We start from the raw sequence: 14,553 nt of genomic DNA, 5'->3' as shown, positions 1-14,553 counted from the left end.
ATCTGTCTCCTTTTGAAATCTTGTTTGGTCGACAACCGCATGTCATGATTAACCCTCAGGATGATTTGAAATGTAACAATGAAGTAACTGTAAAGTACTTGATTAACATGAGTAAGCAGTTGAGGAATCAAAATGATAATCTGAAGTTGGTGATTCCTGATTTACCAGATAGTAATTGTCATGACATTGAACCTGGGGATTATGTAATGATACGAAATTTTCTACGCTCAGGTTGTCTTACTGATAGATGGGAAGGACCATACCAGGTCTTATTGACTAGCACCACAGCATTGAAGGTGGCTGAGAGAGAGACTTGGGTCCATTCATCCCACTGCAAAAAGGTTGCTGATCCAGAGAAGTCCCGTGATAAGGAACAGACGGTAGAGGTTGTATCACTGGAGTGTCTGTTCCAGGAGGACTGAGGCGGCACCTGAGCCTTGAAGACCGAAAGCAGTTGTCGACTCCCTTCTCCCTTTTATTGTTTTTCTCCACTTCCCATCCCCTCTTCCTTGAAATTTCTTTTTTCCCCCTTCTCATTCTTCTCTATTTCCTCCTCAAAGATGGACTTGCCCCAAGAGACTGTGATCCAGATTTTGATGTTAACCATGATGTTGACCAGAGCAGTCTGTTCCGGCGAGAGTACCATAGAGGTCGAGAGAGGTTCTGGAATGGGTTCCGATTATGATGATGGAGGCGTAGTTTTCCAAGATCAACCAAACCAACAAGCAAAGGCGAGTATCAGAAAACGATCCGATAGAAGAAATTGTGATGGATTGTTAGCTGAAGAAAATTGTATCTGTAGGCTCTGTGATAATCTGGTTGAAGATGGATGCATAAAGAAATGCCAATCCAGTTTTAATATCCATATAGACCGGCATCCATTGAGTGACTATCACTCTTTAGTGGGTAACGTGTTAAACCAAACAGATTGTTGGGTATGCTCTCAAGTACCTCAGGGTCACAGCAAATCAGGGCTAGTACCATTTCCTTTAACGTTAGGGGAGGTACTTGAGCTAAGTGGTGGGAGACCGGTGGACCGGAGGTTTAATATCTCCAGCCCTCCTAGTTTGAAGCTCCACCAATACCATGTGGATAGGTCCCTCTTATGTTTCAACATCTCCAATCCCAGAAAACCGGGAAATTGGGAAGTGTCATGGAGCAACCATACCATGACCTTTTCACACAGAGCAGATAGAATGCCTACAGATACGGAGCTGGTACGCCACATAGCCAGTAGAGGAAAATCTTTCCGGTATCGATATACCTTAGGAAATAGGATTACTAGAGTTGGAGAGGTATCACCAGGATACTGTGCACATATCGTACAAACTGATACGTGCATTAGGCAGATGGAAGAATTAGGGTCAGGAGATTTCACCTGGAAGGTTTGTAACATGGTCATGTCCTTCTCCGTCCCATATGTTCTCCCCGATGATGCATATTTCATATGCGGGAGAAAGGCGTACAAGTGGCTTGCCCCAAACTCTGAAGGATTGTGTTATATTGGAAAAGTATTGCCTGAAGTGATGACTGTTACACATGACAAAATGAAGGACATACACCGTGGTGCCCAAGCTCCTTATACTCACACTCATTACGAGCACCGAGTTAAAAGACAACTGTCAGAAAGGTTAGAGCATCCGGCCTCTGATCTTATCCATGAATCCACCGGGATTCAGGTCCTGGTCGCGTTAGATTTCACTCGCACCGCTCGGGGAGTGATGAATTATAGATACATTTCCGCACTCGCCAATTTGTTAGATAATATCACTGAAATGTATGATGACACGTTTAGATACACTGGAAGAGAACTTCAAGCGTACAAAACAGAACTAGTTCAGCATAGGATGGTTCTTAATTATCTTACAGCAGTAACAGGCGGATATTGTGTTACATTGGCAACACAGTACGGCATAAAGTGTTGCACGTATATCACCAATAGCACCGAGGATCCGGTAGAGGTCATAGACCAAAAGATGGACGATATTCTCCAATTAAAGTGGGAATTTCGTCGAAAACACAATCTCACCCTTGCTGCTGTAGGTAATGAGCTGACTGGTTGGGTGTCATGGTTGAACCCGCGAAATTGGTTCTCCGGTTTGGGGGACTGGGCTCAAGGAGTCATAATGGATGTTGGAAAGTTTCTACTATGTATCTTGGGTGTCGTTATATCGATTGGATTGATATTTAGATGCGGGCAGGCTTTAATGAGGTGCAAACAAAGTACAAGAGTGATGAGCTTGAGGAGTGAGGAAACCGTAATTAACCTGGATTTGATTTATGACCCAATGATAGAAACCAGGATGTGATGAAAATGCGATTATACGGTCCGTTTCTTTCACCTGTTTTTCTGCTTTTCTCCAAGATACAAAGACCCCCTTGGACGAGGAAGTTGACGAGACGCTATACAGACAACAGACAAGCACCAAAGATGAAGTTTTGACCACTTGAGAAATGGACACTTGATGAACTTTGCCATGGATCCCCAGTTTCCCTAGTACTTTTAAACTCACGCTAGCCCAACATTTTTTGTAAATCTGATGGCTCAGACAAAGCTATTTGCTCATGCCCAAGGAGCAATACAGCGCAAAGAAGACGACTCTCAACAGATACCGAACACAACTTCGACGACAGATGTACATTTCCCTGACATAGAATATCATTGCATTTTCCATAAGTGTTCTTTATCTTCATCTCTACAACCCTCAGGTAATGACACACATAGACGATAGGGAATACAGGCACAGATATCAGCAACCACATACCTCCCCCATTCATGTATCATCAACTAAAATGTGCTCCCCATTTTGTTCAAAATCCGAAAAGAGCTCGGTAAAGTTTGACAGCCCATCCACAGACCTGTACCACAGGATAAGAAGGAATTCAAATGTATACTTCGCAATACCTCGAAGCTTGATTTACAACACGTACGGCACGATGATACATGACCCTCCAAACATGGACTCATACACACATGCTTCTACTTTCTCACTAGGTCATACCCTCTTCACACCTACTCCTCTCTTCTTCCTTACCCCACCATGGAAATCAACTAACCCCTGACTTGCATTTTTCTCCTTAAATGTTTTGTGGCAGTTATTATTGACTGCCAAAGGGTGGACTGTCAAAGTCAGAAAAATGTCTCTATGCACGTTGCCATATTTGCACCGCACACTGGTCCGTGCTGCGCATGCGTACGCTCTCCCGTGAAGGCGCATACCCGCAATAGCGTGCACTCGCAGGCGCGGTATGCGTATTTACGGTAGAGTTTATGTAGTCGTAGCGTGCGACTCATTCGTTACATATTTTCACAATTAATGTAGTTTATAGATCATGGTCCCTTTGATAGTTTCTGAAAGTTTGGTTAATATAGAAGGTCCCTGAGCTAAGGAATCCCTCTTTGTATCGTACGAAGGGTCTAACAGGAATCATACAGCAGTGTTTGGTACCCATCGGAAGAGTATTTAATTAGCAATATTCCGGTGTTGGTTTGGAGCGTATTAATCGCTCGTGCGAATAGTTATGGACATAAGAAGTTTATGTCCATTTCTACTATTTACTCATACTCAGGTATGCGGCGGGAAACCTAGTTCCCCACCCACCTGAGCTGTTTGAAATCGTCACAGCCCACCTGTATGAATCAACCTATGACCTTTTGTTGTGATACAGGGTCGAATTCCTTCATCCAATAGACAATGGGATTGTAGGGACTATGAGATTGCATTGTGTGTGGGGCATAAATAGGCAGGCCGACCACATCCAGCTCTCACTCTTCAACGGTTCTCATTGCTGAAAATCGGGTGCTGGATGTCCAGGCGCATGCGATCGTTTACCCTTGTGCGTAAGTTTCTCTCCGTTATCATTGTCTTTCTGTGAGCCAATTTCTCTCATCTCTCTCCGTCTCTCTCTCTCTCTCTTTCCCTTCTCTTTCTCTCGTATCTCCCCTAGACTAGTATTGTATTGTATTAGATAGTATTGTATTTTGGTTGGGAAGTCTTTGTTATATTGTAGTGTATCATTTGTACTGTTATCCCCTTTTTACAAGTATACTAGATATAATACAGTTAATAGGCTTTGGACCCTAAACCAGTATCTGTGTATTTCCTATAGTGTTAAGTGTTCACTTGAGCGTCGGTGACGCTCAAGCAGCTTTGTAGTTAGTCAGGTTACACAAGGTTGCACTTACACCCTGTATTCACATTAAGGTATTCCGTGTATTTCATTGGTATAAGGTTTAGACATAAAGGTATAGCGTTGTGAGCGTCTGCGCCGCTGGTGATCTCCTCGTGGTCTCGAGCGTCCGCTACGCCATAGCGAATCATTACTCTAGTCATAGCCAATAACGTGTCCTGTGATCGCTGGGCCGTGAGCGAACGTGACGCTTGAGCGTCTCGCCTACGGCTGAGCGATCGTTACGCAACTAGCGTACCATTACGGTACTTCTTAAGTAAACAGCGTACAGTGTTCTTAGCTTCATAAAGGGTTGTTTATACGACAAGGGAATTTAGCATTGTCAGTGTATAATACAGTAGAATTACTTTTTTTTTAATATATACCACTGCATCCAGACCCACATCTTTACTCCACCAATGAAAAGTCTGTATTTTATACTATCACATTATTTAGCTGTAGCGGTTAACCAATCCGTTGCTTTTAAAACCCTGACACAGAAATACTCACTATTAAAGATGTCAAGTTATGATGGCTGGAGAAGGTGTGAATCTGCAAGTTTAATTCAAACTGCATGACATGAAAAAATGTGCTTATACTAGAAGTAAATGAAGAGCATTGTATCAATGCTTTAGAGAGTATATTTGTTTTGGGTGCATTCTGAGTTCTAAAAACAAAAGCACTATCAATACTGTCAATGCTATCAATACTGACTAATGTTAAGTACAGTAACAGCAGTTTTATGTTAGTCGCTTGTTCAATGTTTCTACTCCTATGTAATGTAAAGGTTTCGCTGTTGGTCAAATCCTTTCTATATAAGGTGTCACAGTAACCTCTAGTAGAAACAACTGATTGCACTATTTACCACCATTGTCCAGTAGAGACTGAATAGCAGACATTGCTGGACAAAGATTATAACAAGCAGCTACATGTCAGGCCAACCCATTTAGTCTATGAACATTTGCTGCTACATTGTCTCCTAGACGGCAAGATTTGCTGCTTCAGCCAGGGGTTAGTCCATACCTTTAAATAGATTTTGAAGATACTACCCCTTTCTATAGGTATTTTGAGGCCATGGCAACAGTGCGAAAGATGGGCCCTATAGGCATGGGCAGGCATGTGGAGAATGGCCATACCCCATTGTGATTATCTTGCACTGCTGATGGTGAAACATGGTGATTTCTGGCAGCAACTCTGACAGGCCTAGGTCTTCAGACAAGCCCAGGTACTTTGCATCTGAGTCTCCCCTGTTAGAGCTTATTGATGTACCAGAACTCATAATATATATGTGCACAGTTAGAGCCCCTGGATGTGGCACAGCTCTTAAGGGCCCCATATACTAGGACGATTTTACACGATTTCATACAATTTTGATATATCCGTCTGATATATTGTATGAAATTGTGTACAATCGTATGTGTTTTAGATCGTATCCAATCTGATGCGCGTCCCCGTGGCTGTCGGATAGGATCCCCTAGGTCATTGGTGCTGCATTAATGATATATCGGAATTGGATGGAATCGGATGAAAAAAGTGTGTTTTTGTGCATGTGATATATCGCATGCGATGTATCACAGGGAAGTTTGACTGGCATTCTCAGGACACTCCCAGCCCCCGTAGCCCTCTATCCAGCCCATCAGATATATCTCATGGTACAGTTGTATACCGTACGATATATCGCATGCGATCTATAGCGGCTTCATCAATCCCATGCGATATATCTTATGCAAAAATAGCACAAATGTACAAAATCGTATGGAATCACTCCCGGGAATCTCCCAGGGGAGTTCAAGAGAAACTGCATCCGACTTCAGCCTCAGACATATAGTTGTAGTGTATGGGGCCCTTTACAGTATAATATTATATATGTAATCAGAACATGTTTCCACCTCTGCCATATTAAGCAAGGCCCACCCTACCAGGTTACATTTTTGCTGAAACATCTAGGTCAGAGTTTGACAACTCTCGTCTGCCTCTTAACTGCAGGTACACAAAAAAACTAAATAATAATAATTCTTCATCTTTTTATTTTCACCTTTAACGTAACTACTGTACATTACACTAAAAATGTGGTATGTTTTATGTATTTGAGTCATCTTACTTCTTTATCATAGAAAAGTTGAATATTGGCTACAAATGCAAAGCAATCCAAGCATTCCGGAGTAAGCTTTACTAAAAAGGATTTTCCTAAGATCTCCATGGATTTTTCATAAAAAAAGAAATTCATCAATTATCCTTTGGACTCCAGCAAGGATATAAATTAGGAAGCATTGTCGTTATTACAGTAATGTTTATTAGCTTTCTATCCACTAATGACTTCCAGATGGTGCCTGGTTTTGTAGAAGTGGCTGCATGAAGAGTCCAACAGTGCCTGCAACGCAAACAATGATAAAAATCCATAGAAACAGTCTATCCACGACCATGGCAACATACTTCCAGTCTTCAATGATCTAGAAGAGATAAGAATATATGTGTTAATATCGCCGTCTCCACTGCACCCTGGAGTCTAGGGGGCTGATGCAGAGTTCTACGTAAATCACATGAAATTGCTCCCATATTGTATGCACAGAGATAAATGTGAATATTCATCCATATGCTGAGTTGCATGCATATCTGCGGCCATGATTGCATCTATCCATATGCTCGGTTTCATAGCAGTCATCATTATCAGTGAACAGTTGCACCAACACTATAATAAGTGCAAAAGATCCAGCAGAAAACAGGCGTGATTGCACATATACAAAACATTGCATAGCCTTCAATACCACTAACATTCTCTCTCTGACCCTTGTCACATGTGAATTCCCAGTAAGAACCCTTCCATAGCAAGTGGTGACTAAATTGTGTATGGCTCCATTACCCATTGATGCGCACACTCAGGTCCAAGGCAAGTAAAAACACCCAAGACAGGTTTGGCCAACCATCCTCTGTTCAAAAGCCGTTAGGTGTTTAGGGGGACATGTACTAAGCAGTGATACAAGTGGAGAAGTGAGCCAGTGGAGAAGTTGCCCATAGCAACCAATCAGCATTGATGTAACATTTATAATTTGCATACTACAAAAGTATACAGACCAGCTGATTGGTTGCCATGGGTAACTTCTCCACTGGCTCACTTCTCCACTTTTATCACTGCTTAGTACATCTCCGCCTTAATCACTTTAACTGGGAGTAGCCTTTTTAGTGACAATCATAGCCTTCTGCACAATAGGTGATTGAAAGCTGCCTGTCAATGTATATGTTTGTGTGACTGACTTTAGGAAACCACAATAATGATATTGTACATTTTGTATTTAGACATATAAGACAGACTAGATATGCAGAGCTGCACTTGTGTTAAAAAACCCCCCACACAAATGGAAATAAATGTGTTTGCTGCTAGCACTCATACTAGCATTGCGGAGGTGACTGCAGGTCAAGGGAACTGAATGTAACATGCAGCAGTTAGAAAAACACACAGGAATTAGGGAGGTCATTCCGAGTTGTTCGCTCGCAAGGCGATTTTAGCAGAGTTGCTCACGCTAAGCCGCCGCCTACTGGGAGTGAATCTTAGCATCTTAAAATTGCGAACGATGTATTTGCAATATTGCGATTACACACCTCGTAGCAGTTTCTGAGTAGCTTCAGACTTACTCGGCATCTGCGATCAGTTCAGTGCTTGTCGTTCCTGGTTTGACGTCACAAACACTCCCAGCGTTCGCCCAGACACTCCTCCATTTCTCCGGCCGCTCCTGCGTTTTTTCCGGAAACGGTAGCGTTTTTCCCACACGCCCATAAAACGGCCTGTTTCCGCCCAGTAACACCCATTTCCTGTCAATCACATTACGATCGCCAGAACGATGAAAAAGCCGTGAGTAAAAATCCTAACTGCATAGCAAATTTACTTGGCGCAGTCGCAGTGCGGACATTGCGCATGCGCATTAAGCGGAAAATCGCTGCGATGCGAAGATTTTTACCGAGCGAACAACTCGGAATGAGGGCCTAGAAGAATAGAACCACTAGCAAAAACACTATTGGGTATGGGGATCATAAAAAAACAATATTGACATGCATTGTTATTGTATTAAACATATGTAATTTGGACCAATGGCTGCCAGGCCTAAATTACAGAAACTGACATTTTGCCATTAAATCATTAATATAGTATCAACAGAAAAATTTAAGGTGGCAAAAAAACAACAGCAAATCTAACACTAGCAGGATTTAGGAACAATAAAAGCTGAAATATGACATAGTACAGTATGTCTAGTTCATTTATAAACAGCCCATAATGCAATGTACATATAATGCATTAGAAGCCTACTATTAGACTTGGCGGAATCATGATGATGATGGTGATGATTATGGGATATTAGCTTGGCAACAAGGCAGGGAGACATATAAGCTCTTACACCAAATATACTGTAAATATCTGCACATAATGTAAACAATGCACCTGCCTATAAAACCACAATGAGAAAGTTGTTAAATATGATCTATAATTGGTGTTTAGTAGGTTATGAGATATATAAGAGAGGGCTGCATAAGTGTTGCAATCACAGCCTTGTATATCAAAATAGAAATTAAGGGCACAAATGTTACTTAATTCAGTTAAATACGCAATGAAGTGTTGCTGATGCCAGGGGCAGAGACTGGATGTGTGCCCTTTTCTTTCTTAATGCAAATTAGCATAAACATGTGCATTAGTTTGTTATACATTATAAAAGACAAAATGTTGTCCTGGAAATTATTATAACTACCAGTAAATGAATTCTATTACTTTGGTGTCTGAAATTCCTGCCCCCCTGTGCCCCTGCTGCCTTTGCGGGTCATTCCGAGTTGCTCACTCGGTAGCAACTTTTTGCAGCGCTGCGATCAGGTTAAATCTCAACAAAACTGCGCATGCGTATGCACCGTATTGCGCAGGCACGTCGTACGGGTACGAAGAGGATCGGTGCTGGGCGATGGATTTAATAAGGAATCCATTCACACAACCAATCGCAAGGTGACTGACAGAAAGAGGGCGTTTGTGGGTGTCAACTGACCGTTTTCTGAGAGTGTTTGGAAAAATGCAGGCGCGTCCAAGCGTTTGCAGGGCGGGTGTCTGACGTCAATTCCGGGACCAAAAAGACTGAAGTAATCGCAGCGGCTGAGTACGTTCAGAGCTACCCAGAAGCTGCAAAAAACTTTTTTGTGCTATCAGCTGCAAAAGCGTTTGCACACTCGCAAAGCTAAAATACACTCCCCCATAGGTGGCGACTATCTGATCGCAGCGCTGCAAAAAGTTGCTAGCGAGCGTTCAACTCGGAATGACCCCCTTTCTTCCTCCTTATTTCAACACCATTGGTCAGTACCATATTAGCAGAAATATAATGTGTGTGTGTGACAATGCATTCCATGTGTACAAGGATAGCTCTTACACTTTGGTCTTCATTGTCACTCTTCATATGATCTGCTATAAAGCTCACACCCTCCATGGCTTCTTGAACCTGTGGGGAGAACTTTCTGGTGTGCCTATATCGAACATCTTGGTTTCTAGGATGTTCAGGCTGTTCGTTAACTCTCTGATCATATCTTTTTGCATTAGCTGCATTTGCAAAGCAGCCAGAGTTCCGATATGAGTCCATCTGGGGGTTCTGCTGGCAACTACGTCGTTTTTGGCTGGAAGAGCTATGATCTGGTCTTTTTATAAAAAGGAACACAGGAAGCCTATCCAAAAAACAGTTTTTTACCCATTGTGGCATAGTGTGTGTGCTAGGAGACCTATGGTGAACATTGAGGACACAAACACTAGTAACAATGGAAAATGTTACTAGAACCATAGTGAACATCAAGTACTTTCCAATGAGTGGAACATCAAGAGAAGTTGGTGGTACAATTTTAGATATTAAAAGCAGAAATACAGTCAGTGCTAGGAGAACAGATATACACAAGGTCATCTTCTGCCCACAGTCCGATGGAAGGTAAAACACCAATATCGCTAATGATGTAATAAGAATACAAGGGATGATCAAATTAATCGTATAGAACAGAGGCTTTCTTTTGATGATAAAATCATAGGTTACATCAACGTAGGTTGGATCAAGTGGGTTGATAGTTCTCCTGCCGGGAAGTTTTATGATATCCCATTCTCCACTTGGTGTAAAGTCATCCATACTAGCTGAGGCTGAACTAAGCACAAGATCGATTTCTGTGTAATCATAAGTCCAGGAACGAAACTTCAGAGTGCAGTTCTGCTGGTCGAATGGAAAATGTTTGACTTCTATTTTGCATGCGCTCTTATAAATAGCTGGAGGTAGCCAAGCGATGCTGCCATTGTACTGCACGACTGCGTTGGTGAACAGAGAGACCTCATACGTACCATCAGCACTGGTAAAGGGAATGGGAAACATTACAGAAGATTACAGATAGTATGATACTAAAAAGCATCTCACAGTCCATATAATTAAAAGGCAGATGATTGTCTAGATAAACAAACACTAATTGTTGGACCAAAAATTACTTTGCTTACCTATAATTATTATTTACAAACTGAATTTCAAATGAACCAATTAGCTATACAGGAGATGACTTACTGACTGGTTGCCACCACTAAGGTGTTCATTGCAGCACTGAAGTATAGCTACATATCTGTATGAGTCTGCATGTTGCTGTGAGGCAGACATATCTATTTTCTAACACAGTCCATCCCTATTGGACGACTCTTAACCTATAGCATTCTCCTCACCTTCAGTCCCCTTGAGATATTTTTTCCTCCCTTACCTGTAACATAACGTCTACACTCTTCTTAACTCTATTATATTATTACAACTTACTAATAACATTTCTTATCTAATTTGCAAATAAACTCTGTTCACTCAGGAACATATAATTAAATATTGAGTAGCTATACTAAAGAAAAATACGTATAGGATTTGCAACTGTATATAATACATTTGGAAGTTATTTGGTTATAATTACATGATATATACATGATATATACAAATATGCATAGATGAGCAGTACCCTTGTAAATTGTACACTGCAATGTGGTATTATGTCTAGCTGCATAAGCAACAGTATTTTTAAGTACTTATTGTAGAGAACAATGTCCGGCAGCCAGATCTGTTTGGATGGAATACGAAGTTTCTTGATGCCATCATATTCAGCTGGATTCCAAGTCAATCGATAGTCCACCCACTCCTATAGACAGTAAAATTCATAGGTTACAACTTACTTCCTTGTTACTGGAGTCCATTTAGTAGTATACAGTATATAACTGCCCACATATTTTATATTCAATATCTCCTTATCCATATAATACATATATGAATATTGAAACTTCCCCAAAGAGGAAATAATTAAATAATTAGGATATTGTTTACCATTATGTAAGAAATGCACTACATTTCATCAGGGTCAGATTAAAGGCCACAAAGCCCTGGGGCTGAAAATAATCAAGAACCTATTGTGAGATTTAGACTGGAGGAGGTGTAACTAACTTAAGCTGTGTGGGTGCGGGCAGTACCATGTGGGCATGTACACCCTCCACCAGAGGCATACCGTGGAACCATGGCACCCACAGCAGGCTCACGTCACGGCGCCCCCCCCCCTCAAATACACACAAACACGCGCACATTGTCTCCGACGGTTAAAAAAACATTGACCCCCACGGGGAAAAAAACACACAATAGTCCTTACAGGAGTTAAAAAAAAAACACACACAAAATGTTCTCCATGGGAAAATAAAACACGTTGCCTCCCACAGGGAAAAAAAATGGCACACATTGGACCAACAGGGGAAAAACACACGCACTGGCCTGCTCAAAAAATGAGACACTTAGATTCAATGACTGCTCCTACAGGGAAACAAAAAGAAACATTCATTTATTGCCCCTACAGCCAGAAAAAAAATAAAACAAATATTGATTTCCCCAGCCCCCTACAGAAGTCGGATCTCATCTGCTGGACTGTCACAGATTGCTGCAGAGTAAGCCAGTGAGTGCCTTACTCCATCGAGTCCAGACCAAGCCAGGTGGTTGAAACTTGGTTCCATGCCCTCCCTCCCCTGTACCCTCAGCACCTCATCACCGTCCTCAGCCCTTCAACATTGTCCTCAGTCCCTCAACACTGCCCTTAGTCCCTCAACACTGTCCTCAATCCATCATCACATTCCTCAGCCCCACATCACCATCCTCAGTCCCTCATCACCTTCCTCAGCTATAGCTCCTAACGCCTTCCTCAGTCACACTCTCCATCAAATTCCTCAGCCACAGCCCCAACACATTCCTCAGACACAGCCCCATTACCTTCCTTAGCCACATCCCCATCACCTTCCTCAGCAACAGCCCCATTACATTCCACAGCCACAGCCCCATCTCCTTCCTTAGCCCCCATCACCATACTCAGCCCCATCACCTTCCTTGGCCCCGAGCCCCTCACCTTCCTCAGCCACAGTCCTATCACCATCCTCAGCCCTCAGCTCCATAATTTTCCTCAGACCCCCGCCACATCACCATCAGCCCCTAACCTTCTTCAGCCACAGCCCCTTCACCATCCTCAGCCACAGCCCCCATCACGTCCTCAGCCACAGCCCCCATCACCTTTCCCAGCCACAGTCCCTATCACCTTCCTCAGCCACAGCCCCTATCACCTTCCTCAGCCACAGCCCCTATTACCTTCCTCAGCCCCCAGACCCATCACCATCCTCAGCCCCTCACCTTCTTCAGCCACAGTCCCATCACTTTCCTCAGCCACAAACCCATCACCTTCCTCAGACGCATCACATTCCTCAGCCTCAGTCCTATCACCATCCTCAGCCCTAGTCCCATCACCATCCTCAGCCCCAGTACCATCACCATCCTCAGCCCCCAGCCACATCACCATCATCAGCCCCCAGCCCCATCACTTTACTCAACTCCCAGCCCCATCACTTTCCTCAGCCTTATCACCTTCCACTGCAGCCTGCCTCAGCGCGGATGGGGACAATGGAGGTAATTCCAAGTTGATCGCAGCAGGATTTTTGTTAGCAATTGGGCAAAACCATGTGCACTGCAGGGGAGGCAGATATAACATGTACAGAGAGAGTTAGATTTGGGTGTGGTGTGTTCAATCTGCAATCTAATTTGCAGTGTAAAAATAAAGCAGCCAGTATTTACCCTGCACAGAAATAAAATAACCCACTCAAATCTAACTCTTTCTGCACATGTTATATCTGCCTCCCCTGCAGTGCACGTGGTTTTGCCCAATTGCTATCAAAAATCCTGCTGCGAACAACTTGGAATCTCCCCCAATGTGCAGCGATGTGAACTATGACGTTAAGCTGCTGCATCACCGCCTGTAGGTGCAATCCCAGCCCGTGCCACGACTGGGAAGAGCCCAGCACTGCCGGGCCAGGCTGCGTCATGGGTAAGTGTCCCAGCAGTGGCTGCACTGCGCCCTCTGAAGTTTACAACACTTGGAGCTTTTGCTCTACCGAAACCGTCCTCCCTACGCCCTTGTTCCCTACACTAACAGTGCCAATGTCTCCCTAAAAAGTAAAAGTTTAAAAATTGCATCATTTTGTGAGGAAACCAGAAGTACAAATTTAATACTCACGAAAGTGTGGCCAACTGAGCTCCTGATCATTATTATGCTGTCATAATAATGGGCCTATTTTATATGAAGACATAGCTTTAGCTCAATTCGCCCCATAATTAATCTGGCCCTGCATTTGAGTATCTTTATGATTTATCTTCTATAGTATAATATTCAGGAGTGTTTGTATAAGAGATGCTGTCTTAGGCAGTGCCACCCCCCTACTGTTCTTATTCCTCTTCTTGGAGTCTCATTGTTAGTGAGGCTCTAGGATAATAGCAATTAGCACTCAGTAAACAATTGTACCCCAGAGATTCAACAACATCAAAGGCCTAGAAGTTAACTGTTTGCCCCCAGGAGTCTCACTGACAGCCCGCCACCCAAACCAAGCCGAATCCACGTGCAAGGTATGGGCTGTCATTGATGTTCTGGGAAGCAGGCTGCTAAGTCCCTAAAGGAAGGGTGTCAGTGACATACAACCTTCTGACAGCCAAGTTCCTGGCCCTGAGGGACACGATAAGCAGCAAGAAGCTGCAACGCACACTGAAATTAATTTTTCTGCTCATCCAAGCATAAATGTGCCACTCGAGGCAAGGTGCACATGTTTTTTAAAATATATTAATTCATAACTATACAAGCACATAGTCTTCAGCCTTGTGACTTTATATGGTCAAAGACAGAGAAGAACAAAACAGTTTGACATGTTTTGGAATACTGTACATTGATTTGTGGTTCTTTCAGTGGTGTTAAATCAGTTTGCAAAATACATTTCAGAAGCTTCTCTCATATGTGAGAATTCAATAGTTGGGATTGCTAATATGTACCTTTACAACGCTTTGGCTAAACACATAT

General features: G+C 42.8%; 1 protein-coding gene across 1 annotated transcript in view; it reads right to left on the bottom strand.

Moving 5' to 3' along the window:
* Positions 1 to 6,197: 6,197 nt before the first annotated feature.
* Positions 6,198 to 14,553, bottom strand: part of CHRNB4 (cholinergic receptor nicotinic beta 4 subunit) — a 60,012-nt gene continuing 51,656 nt past the window's right edge. The window contains exons 4-6 of the mRNA XM_063926599.1: positions 11,219 to 11,328; positions 9,567 to 10,515; positions 6,198 to 6,620 (exon numbers count right to left, since the gene is read on the bottom strand). Of these exons, the coding sequence (XP_063782669.1) occupies positions 6,480 to 6,620; positions 9,567 to 10,515; positions 11,219 to 11,328 (1,200 nt within the window). The 3' untranslated portion in view covers positions 6,198 to 6,479. The remainder of the gene's footprint in view (positions 6,621 to 9,566; positions 10,516 to 11,218; positions 11,329 to 14,553) is intronic.

This window comes from Pseudophryne corroboree, chromosome 6 (genome assembly GCF_028390025.1).
Source record: "Pseudophryne corroboree isolate aPseCor3 chromosome 6, aPseCor3.hap2, whole genome shotgun sequence".
NCBI lineage: Eukaryota > Metazoa > Chordata > Amphibia > Anura > Myobatrachidae > Pseudophryne > Pseudophryne corroboree.
The sequence above is the reverse complement of the archived record's forward strand: the minus strand, read 5'-3'. Positions and strand labels throughout refer to the sequence as shown.